Genomic DNA, 10,192 nt, shown 5'->3' on the forward strand with positions numbered 1-10,192 from the left:
ATGTAACTCTTGCAGCTTGCGATGAAGTGGAACAAAATTGGGTATGGTAAGGTACCATAGAATAAAAATGAAATTAGGAGACTGCGAGAAACTTCACATGGATAAGGGCCATTTATAGGGTTTGTATAAGAATTACTAAAAAGGCCTGTCAGCGGGAAACCATTCTTGATATAAGGTATCTATAAGATTCTGTGGCAATAAATCCCATTCTTCCACCAACGCACACCATAAGTCACATAGTGACTGAAGAGTTGGCTGTCAGCGTGCAATGCGACGCCAAAAGGTTTCCCACACATGTCCGATCATATTTTAGTCTGTGATCGTGCTGTACACGGCAGTCGATTGATATCTTCAGTTTCAAGATATTCCTCCACCACTTGAGCTCTATGTGCAGTGGAGTTGTTGTGCATTCAAAAATCTGGGCTAACTTTACACCTGAAAAGTCGCACATTCGATTGAGCCTTATTAACACAGTCCGTTTGGAAATGTTTTCACCTCTGGCTGCAGCAACCTCAAGGGACAGTTGATGACTGGACATTATAGGTTCAGTCTTGCTGTTAGAGTCAGATAGCGGTATGCTCTGGTTGATGTAACCCTCGGGCAACCTTGGCCAACTCTTCTTGTAATGTTTCCTGCCTTCTGAAACTGCTTCCATAGAGCTGAAACAACACCGTGTGATACATTCAGCCAACGTGCCACCTCCACCTGCCAGGCCTCATATCGTCCAGCTGCCAGTCATCTCAAAGAATCATCTAAACGACGATGACTTGCCACCATGAGTACTGGAGATGTGGCTATCCCACTGAACAAGTCAAAAAATGAAGTGATATAGCCACAAATAATATGCAAAATGTGCGGCTCTGTAAGATAGCAAATCGATTTATATTGGACACTCGGAATTTGCATGTGAAGATGACTATTATATCAAATATATGCCTACGGTGACACAGTTCACAATGAAGTATTCATGAAAAGCATTTTTTTTCTTTATCCCTGTATGAACTTAAATTGAACTATACCTATTAAATGTAAAAGATTAAACTTACTTTGAAGAGTTTGTCTTTCTGGAACCAAACATCCTCTTCATCTTCCATATTATTTGCATCGGAGCTAAGTTCATCTCGCGACCTGGAAAGTATCTTGCGGCGACTAACCATTTCGCTTAAGGGGTCCGGACCACACCTGAAAAGGTAATTTTAAATTGATGAATACAAAATTAGTTAAATTTAAATGGTACCAATTCACGAACTTAGTCATCATAACTAATAGATGACGTCTACTTAAAAATGAAATGAAATCTGATATTGAACTACCACCATAATTAGCTTAATGTGGACTGGTGGGGGGGAGGAGAATTAAACTTTCTCCTGAAACCAATCATCGGCCATACAATGTGAGATGACATGGATACACACAATAGTGAAGATTAAACACCAAAGAGCCTCCAAGTTATACTCAACACAGAATCTTAAGCTGATATCCCACATTCTGAACACATGGTCCACCTCCCAGTGGATAATCTGATTTGTGTTAATTTATTCATGTATTAACCTTGAAGTTAATACATGAATCAATTAACATTTGTTGGCCCCTCCTCCTAGTGCAGCTGCACCGGGACCCGAAGGAACCCAAAGGGAAAAACAGAAAAATGACCTTGAAGGTTAATAAAGAAACGGTGCACCAGGGCCCAAGCTCGTGATGATACCCCTCTGCTCCTTCCCACTGTTATGCAACAAAAGTTTTAAATTCCTGCAAGCTTAAATAAAAATAGATCCGAGTCATTATCAGAGCCATAGAAACTCGTGTAATTTTACACTGCAATGTGACCATGTACGCTTTACTACAACAAACAAAAATTAAATAATATGATAAATAAATACAAGCTTGTATATACAAATACACAGGTTTGTGTATTTGTAAGAAAAGTGATCTTGTTAAACACTTACACCAAGATTACACAATCTGAGAACTAATTAAACTAATTTAAACAAGAAAGGATATCAAAAATTAATTCTTACAAACAAATTAAACTTACACAGAACAAGAAGAATTAATAGCAGTCCTTTCTAATTTCTATCCACTAGATAAACAACAGAAGGGAGTGCATACAAGAAGTTCTGTGCCATTAGAAAGAAGCACCCCTCTTCCATCTAATGTCTATTCTCCGAATAGACGGAACTTCTATTATTCTAGGGGTCCTCACTTAAAGCTGTTTGTAGAGGTAAAAACATAATGGCTGCGATGTCATTCCTCGATGCTTTTTCTGTGGAGTTACTCGAAGTCGAGTTACATCTACGAAAGACTTAAGTTTAATGTTGCTGTAGTCCCCAAGACCAAAGAGAAAACAGCCCCACCTCTCTTAGATTATGCACTTTGTGAATAGTCCCTTAGCAGTAGAACAACTTTAATATCTACATCAGCATCCAGTCCTGACTCTGTCCATAATACTACTCAGTTTATCCACTGATCAATTTGCTCAATCACCTTTGGCTTCACTAAAAGATTCGCTGGCACATTTAAATTTTAGAGGGGTTTAGTCTAACTCTACCACCTCCAAAAAAGACCTGGATAGAATCGGGTCTATTCAAGAGTATCATTTACTTCACATTCGGTTTGGTGTCCAGGCTTCAAACTCTGGATAAAATGTTTTCCAATGTTTATATGATCCAAATGTCTTAGAATGAACCACAAAAATCTGAAACTACAATCGCCGTAATGTGAAAAAACTGGATCGCAAATTCCTTCCAAGTTACTTCCCCTCGCTTTCCCCTACCCCACATAAAAATGGTGCCAGCCTGCTTTCTGGTTGTCACATAAAACAAGTTAACCAGCAGAAGTCCACCTTCCATCCCAAATACTTGTCTTGATAGATTTTATTTTCATTAATTAGAAAGTTCCTCTCTGATATTTTACAAGATTTCTAAGCCCTATTCCTCTCCTCTTACACAAATCCAGATTTTTCAATCTATTCTTTCTGGTTTATTGCAAACAAACTATTAGGTATCCAGCTAACCTTCCCATTTCATCCAGTCAAGCAATGGGAAGTTATAAGGAACAAATTATAATCATTCATCTAGTAATGTCCAACTCCAGTTACTAAAAAAATTCCAGGGACAATGAATGAAACTACATCATAGATTCTGCGCAAGTTTTAAAAAGTAACCTTCGACATACAGGTATTCCAGGAATAAAACACCCACAAACGTAACTTTGTCTGATAGGTCAATGAGCTACCCTTTCACCTGGCGACCCAAAGCCAAGGATGAACAGGTTAAGGGAGAAGTCACACGCATAATAATTATCACAAGTAACAATCGGGTCAAGAACAGATCAGGATTTACTTCAAGAAAGTTAAGCCTAATTCTAATCAATGGACACTAATTCATTTCGTTTCATTAAACAACAGAATAAATACAAAATTTCCACCGATTAAATATCCCTGGTGGAAATGGCGTGTACGTGCATCATTAGCCTCTAATGCAGTTCTCAATCTCTGGTTTATTTTCTTTCTCTCCAAAAGCTAACGAGAATTGACTGTATGCTCAAGGTTGGACCAGAAGAAGCTTGAAAAAAATAACGGAGACACCTCTGTGTGGTGAGGGAGGAATGGAATGAGGTGTTTCACCGAGTTGATAGCCCATAATTACCACCCTCCGGTATCTTTAAACTCCACCGTGTGGTTATCTTACCGTTATGACCTTCACATTTTTTACCAGTCACTTCGCATCCCCTTTCATACTTCTTTTCGGATTTTAAAATAAAAATTGAGCCACCTTCGCGCTTTTAGAGCATTAAAATAGCGACCTGTTTTGTTTTTTCCCCTTCCTGTTTGGTGACTTCACGAGAAGAGACCTCCAACATATGGTGAGGGATGAAAAAAGTCGACATACTAGCTTATAAACAAGATGGGTACTAGAGTCAAGGAAGAGGAGGGTGCAAGAGAACTGCCTCATCAACCAGTGCACAACAAATGGATCTTAAATGGGAGCATTCAGGGAAATAAAGAAGTGGAGAAAATGTTTTTTAGGAGGTTTTTCTATAGTAGAAACTCATTACCAGAATGATAAGTGACATCAGCTGTCGGTTCTTGCCAGACTTGAGTTCATTTCAATCTTTCGAATAATCACAACCCTTAATTTAATCCAAAAATGCTACTAGAGTTCACTAGGTGTCTAATATTTTGTGAACTCAGTGTAAGTTTAGTTAAAAGATTTACTTCAAAATTAAAGGAGTTAAGCTAATATTTAGGCTGCCAACACAATCTTCAAATGTCCACCTACAGAAATGTGCCAGGCAGTTAAAAAAAATAAAAATAATCTGTCTGTATGTCCGTCCGCATGAAAGAACTCGACTCTCAGGAGATGAATTTTCACATTTAGCTGTTTTACAAAAAAGGTAGACCTCTAACAAAACCCTACACTTCCAATTATGCTTTAGAGATACATTTTAGCGAAAGGTGTAGCTAATAAACAAATTAAGCTAAAATTTAAGCATTATACCTAAGGTGTTGCTTTTATTATTTTTTTAAAACTGTTTATTGTCTCCTATTAATTAATAATTACTCGTATCTGTTATTTGATAAGAAATAATTTCGAAGAGTTGAATGCATTCATTACCATTTTAGACGATTCAGTCCTGCAGGCATCTTATAAAGAATTTTCACTCTTTTTGGCATGGATTCTTAAAGATAAGTGCCATCATGATTTTACCAAGTTTACTGTAATTTTACTTTGATAAATAAAAATATATAAAATTCAAATAGCGTGCGATCCAAGAATCAGGAACCATGAGACCTCCCTGCCCTAAATTCCCCCCTCTCGTAACACTCTCCAGCAGTGCTACTTGACATAATAACAGCACTTTAAGAATAATCAGGAAAAGAATCAATTCTTTTCCTTCCTTCAGAACAAAATGCTTTCACAACTTCTTGAATGATTCACCGAAGCAAAACATTCTGGATTAGTGTTTACAGATCCAAGAACACCATCCCTTTCCCTGTGGCAGTAATTATAAACTTATTTAACCCACAGAACATGTAGTAAAACCTTTTTTCCTTATGTATAATCCTTTTGCGCACTACTACCGATTGAAATGATACTGCAATTCATGAAGACTCATATTCTTCCTTGAGTCAACAAACTACACGTGTTGTTGACTTTAGCGATCAGTTCAAGCAATGGTGAAACCTCCAATTTGTACAAATAGGCAGACGTTCTCAAGAGGATGCATTACATAATATATTATGCGGTACAATAAACCCATAAAATTCTATTGAAGTAGGCCCGGATCACCACCCCCCTCCCCTCTTTGGACTGTGCAATATCCGGTGAGAATGCTAACAATTTTATTTCATATGCGACCACTACTAAGGACATAAAAAAAATTACAATCGGAAGGGAGGTTCGTGTTTAGATTGATATGCCTTTTAGACAGCATTGTAAGGGATCAATGGAGGGTACACTAAAAGGGCTATAAGTGCCACCCCATTGCTTCTAGGTAAAATTTACAGTCGTGCGTTTCCGCTCTTGACTCCTTTAGAAAAATTACTCCAGAGTATAAATCAGGCAGCTACCCTTTCCCCTTTATATCCGTCTCCACTGTTGTTTCTTTTCACCCCCCCATCCCCAAAACCCCCATTTTTCAATCTACAGTTCCCACTTATAAGATAACAATATCTAGTTGTGCAATATAAGAAAAATACAAAGACCACATTCTTGACAGTTCGATAAACATTTTGGACATGGAAAGTAGAAAGGCGTGTTCGTATTTGCATTGCAATCTTCCCGGTAGGGGTTGATGTCACTAAGAACTGAGTGGGGAAATGAAGGTCAACATACCAACTTCGTCTGATGCAGCTGTTTGACGATTTCTCGGAAAGCAAACATGGAGATTGGACTGGAGCAGTAATCTTCAGAGTAGACACCTACCTGCAGATCCTATAAAGTGTCAACAAGCCTTCGATTGAAAGGAGTTGTTGTACTCGCTTTAGTTTGTAATAAGATCTTCAAATTTGTATATCTCACAATCAAAAATCGATCTGTGGTAAGAGGACAACTTACAGGAAACAGTGAATACGAATTCAAAGCGTAATAAAAAAGAATAAGAATTTACCACCTGAAGAACCTGAGAAAAACAAAAATTTTGAATTAACGCCATTCTAAATGAGTCAACAATCCTAAAGAAGTTCCATTTGTGACAAGGTTTCTGTAGAGATCCGAAATGGTAATAAAAATAAAAGATTAGTGTAATAATTTCCTCCAGTGCCGACTGACAGCTATCCAAAGGGTGAGCTGCTTTACTCACACGAACCCTCCGTATCTCGTGTCAACACAGTTTCGAGTTCACTTTCCCAACTGACTCGCCCGGGTTGAGTAGGAGGAACAAGCCCCATCTTTCCGCCCAGTCTGTTGTTGGAGTAATGGTCTTATTATGTACCACGGTGCCAGTTCTCAACTTGGCCTGGGTTCTAATTCAAGGTCATTATTTAACCCTCCTTCATTCTTGCCTCTCAATATGGGTTCTTTCATGTCGGAGGGAGTAAAGAGAAGTCTTACGATGCCGTAGTAAATGCCGGTTGTTTGTCCTTGCGATGGAAATGTGGATTTTATTAAACTCGTATTGAAGGTATGAGTATTTGTCCCCAGGTTTCCTTCTTTTGCACACCTGATGCAACAGAAAAATTGTGTTCCATTTGATCCCATTAAATCTATTCTATTTGGTCACCAAGCCTTTTTTTTTAGCCCTGGCGAATTTTATATTTTTGTGTCTTAAAATATTCTCTGCATCTACCCTTAATTTCTGACCAATGACCAGCCATCAGTAGAATCCACCATCTGGACTTGAAACAAGGATTATGGGAGTGGATTTCGCTACTGTCAAACCAACAAAACATCTCTTTCAAGATAAACCAAATGTCATAGCATGTCTGTTGAAGTTAACTTCAATTTGAATGGACAAGTCAACAAGAGAAATTAGAATATGGGCTGAAGAATTATCTAGTAGTTGCATCGCTTTTGAATAATACAGGATGATTTTTTTTATTCATCATACCGTTTTAGAGAAAGGTTTGGAAACATTGAATACTCTCCAATTTCATCCAAAGTTCCTGGATGAAAATTTTGACAACAGAATAGTTCCTAACCGTTACCCTTGAGGTGCATAGCAAAGGACTGGCGTGTCATCTGATTTTTCTCTCTTTCTATATAAATTCTTGGTTCAATAAATCAAACCACATTTTATAATTAAAACAAAATCACGAAGAAGATCTCAGACAATTAGTTGGTGGGCTGCGCGTGGCTGACCTTTGAGATTCTTGCTGTGGCAGCATGTTAGCACAGTACACAAAATGCTAATATCGAGTGTCTGGCGCTAGCTGATCCTGACTGACCGGTCGATTGCGAAGTCTTAGGTTTACCACTGAAATTCCAATTACTGACTCATTCAACAAAACATCCGTGTTCGTTTGTTTCAAGAATCCGCATTTAAAAAGTAATGAATAGTAGGTAGCAGACCATTTGGTAGATTCAAAGAAGCAAATGGCTACTGGCAGAATGATGACAGAACATTCGCAAGCTGAAGTGGCTAGAACCTCAACTATTTCAAGGATGGTAACTCGACGATTATGGCAACGGCATCGAGAGGAGTTTTCAGAAGGTAAATTCAAGGTCCTTGATATTTTTAATGCGTCTGCATAAAGGGTTTCATCTACCACCAATTTTGGAAGGTAGGGGAACCGCTTTCAGTTTCAACAATGTCGTGCATTCACTTTAGAATCTAACACTTTTATTGGGATTCTGCTCGCGACCAGCAGGCCGATTGCGATCAACAACAGTTTCTGAGCTTTCTTCTTCTTCTTCCGAGTGATGATAATCGCCATGTTGAAGAAGCAGCAATCGGGTTAACAAATGAGGAAGAATTAACAGATGTCTCCGGTATCTACTATGTGGCAGGAGATAAAGTGGGTCAACTGAGTTCTTCCTCTTGCTGTGAGCCCTCTGGCGTTACTTTTTCCAGAAGCTTCGCGCTCATTTCATTGGCCTGGGGTTAAAAAAAAATAATAATTTTGAAAAGCTCGCTATCTGTTAGATTAACGGTTAAATGAAACTGATAATTAAAATATCGTGCAGACCGGATGTGTTGCCAGACATAACTAGTCGGTTATGCTTCACGCGCATTTGTTGTTGTTTTTCTATTGCTCCAAATTGCTTGTTAAAAATGACGCGATCGGAAAATTCATTTTGCCCCTCCGTTAAGGGTTGCATTCTGCAAGGGCTCTGTCCCAGCAAAAAGTTCCACACAATGGACAAGAAGACAACTGACAGAAAAGAATCTTAACAACAGTTTCTATTGCCAACTATTGTTCCTTGGCATAGCTCTACTATTACAAGTAAAATACTCACAGAAACTAGTTCATAATGATTTCTGTATTATGTTTTTGTAGAACATAGCCATACTTTCTCTCTATCTTGCTATTGTTAATTCTTTTTCTTATTGGGGCAATTCAAAAATCGAGTTGTAACGTACAATATGGAATCGAAGTTGATGCATAGTTCTTAAGGAATATTTTTCAAGGGCCGGCCCGACTGGAGTGTCATATATAGAGAAAAAGATAAACGAAGTTTGAATCACGAAATTATTTCCTGAGTCCTAGTTTATTTATTTATTATTATTAAAATAATAAATAGGTACGCATGCGTGTTTTAACTCATAAACTCAATTTTTAAATCTTCAGCATACTTTTATGATAAATAATGCATAATTTTTTAATAAAAAACATCAAAGAATTAATTTGCTTATTAACTTAGCGCCTGTTATTAACAAAATCAATCACTGGCTGCGAGTTTTTGTAACTGAACTTGTCTGGCATATTCTGGACAGCAAAAAGTGATCAATCCAGCCTCAAAATTATATTCAAGCAGCTGAATTATTATTAAAACGTGCTTTAAAAAAACAAGTCTAACAACTCTGCGGTAACTTAAATAGAAAACAAAAATGCATAGAGAATATTAAATAAATAGAGACATTAAAAAAATTATTTCAAACACCTGCAGGACATTGCAAACTTTGCAGGCCATAAATTTTGGTATTTTTCCTTTTCTTTACCTATTGAAGAAGCTGTCTAGAAAATTAGATTTTTCAATGAGTAATAAAAATATAGCAGGACATTTTGTTGATCAAAATCGGAATTAAGTGACCATTCTAAATCCACGTGATTCAACGAGAATCAACCAATCACACTAACTATATTTTAATTTTTCTTTTAAAGAGGGGTATTAAGTAGAAAAAATTATTCCTTCGTTTTGCTAATATATGTTTCTAATTGCAAACGTTATTATTTATAAAATCACTAAAGCATTTATTATTATTTCATCAAAATGAGCGATAAAAACGTTTAAAATGAGGGACACCCATTGGAGAAACAACGATAATCAGTACTCTATAAAAGGAATTGTTGAAAATTTGTAATTGCAGACTAACCTGATAACGAACAAGGATTGTTCTTCTTCAAAACAGGCCCAATTGCTATTCCTGATCTTCCAAATAACCTAGCGAACGTGGGTCACTGAGTCAGTAGCAGCAGAACCTAAAGGGCACAAACACCACACAATCCACCCTTCAAAACACCACCATCGCCAGGTGAGTAGGTAACCGATCACACACACACGCACACCGAAACTATCGGCGTCCTACAGCATCGCTACTAATGCGCGCAAATCCTGCAGGGCATTGTCCACTCTGTCGGCCGAACTCCGAAGCACCGTGTATGTGCGCGCGCGCGCGTTATGTGTGTGGCCCGCAGCTGTTGTTGGCGACGCGTGCGCAAGGCCCTCGTAGCAGCCCCAACTAACGGAGCTAAACTCCGCATTCACAGTTACAGAGACCCGTCTGGGCCGAGCCGGAAAGCTGAAAGAGCTACCTTCGCTAAAAATTTCGTCATCGTGACGTCACCGGCCATGCAACTGCCATGGGACATTGACAAGTCAGGTTCTAGCTGATGAACTTGCAGAGGAGGAAACTCCAGAGAGAGAGAAATTTTGCGATTTGAGGGAATTTCTGCAATGGAGCGCTTTTTTTTAAGAGTGGAAATTTGTACTGGAACAGTTTACCTTTCTTTGATACTCGCTTGTGACATCAGCGACACCTATTGAGTGATAAGGACTACTTTTTCTTGAGTTAAGTCTGAACAAACTAG

The 10,192-nt window shown here is 38.2% G+C and overlaps 1 protein-coding gene across 3 annotated transcripts in view; it reads right to left on the reverse strand.

The window, feature by feature from the left end:
- Positions 1 to 9,871, reverse strand: part of LOC150076952 (uncharacterized) — a 54,372-nt gene extending 44,501 nt beyond the window's left edge. For all 3 annotated transcript variants that reach the window (XM_090386003.1, XM_090386002.1, XM_090386001.1), the window contains exons 1-2: positions 9,478 to 9,871; positions 1,047 to 1,182 (exon numbers count right to left, since the gene is read on the reverse strand). In XM_090386003.1, the coding sequence (XP_090242129.1) occupies positions 1,047 to 1,157 (111 nt within the window). In that variant the 5' untranslated portion in view covers positions 1,158 to 1,182; positions 9,478 to 9,871. The remainder of the gene's footprint in view (positions 1 to 1,046; positions 1,183 to 9,477) is intronic.
- Between the last annotated feature and the right edge of the window lie 321 nt (positions 9,872 to 10,192).

This window comes from Mastigoproctus giganteus, chromosome 12, assembly GCF_048544385.1.
Source record: "Mastigoproctus giganteus isolate SK-2022 chromosome 12, ASM4854438v1, whole genome shotgun sequence".
NCBI lineage: Eukaryota > Metazoa > Arthropoda > Arachnida > Uropygi > Thelyphonidae > Mastigoproctus > Mastigoproctus giganteus.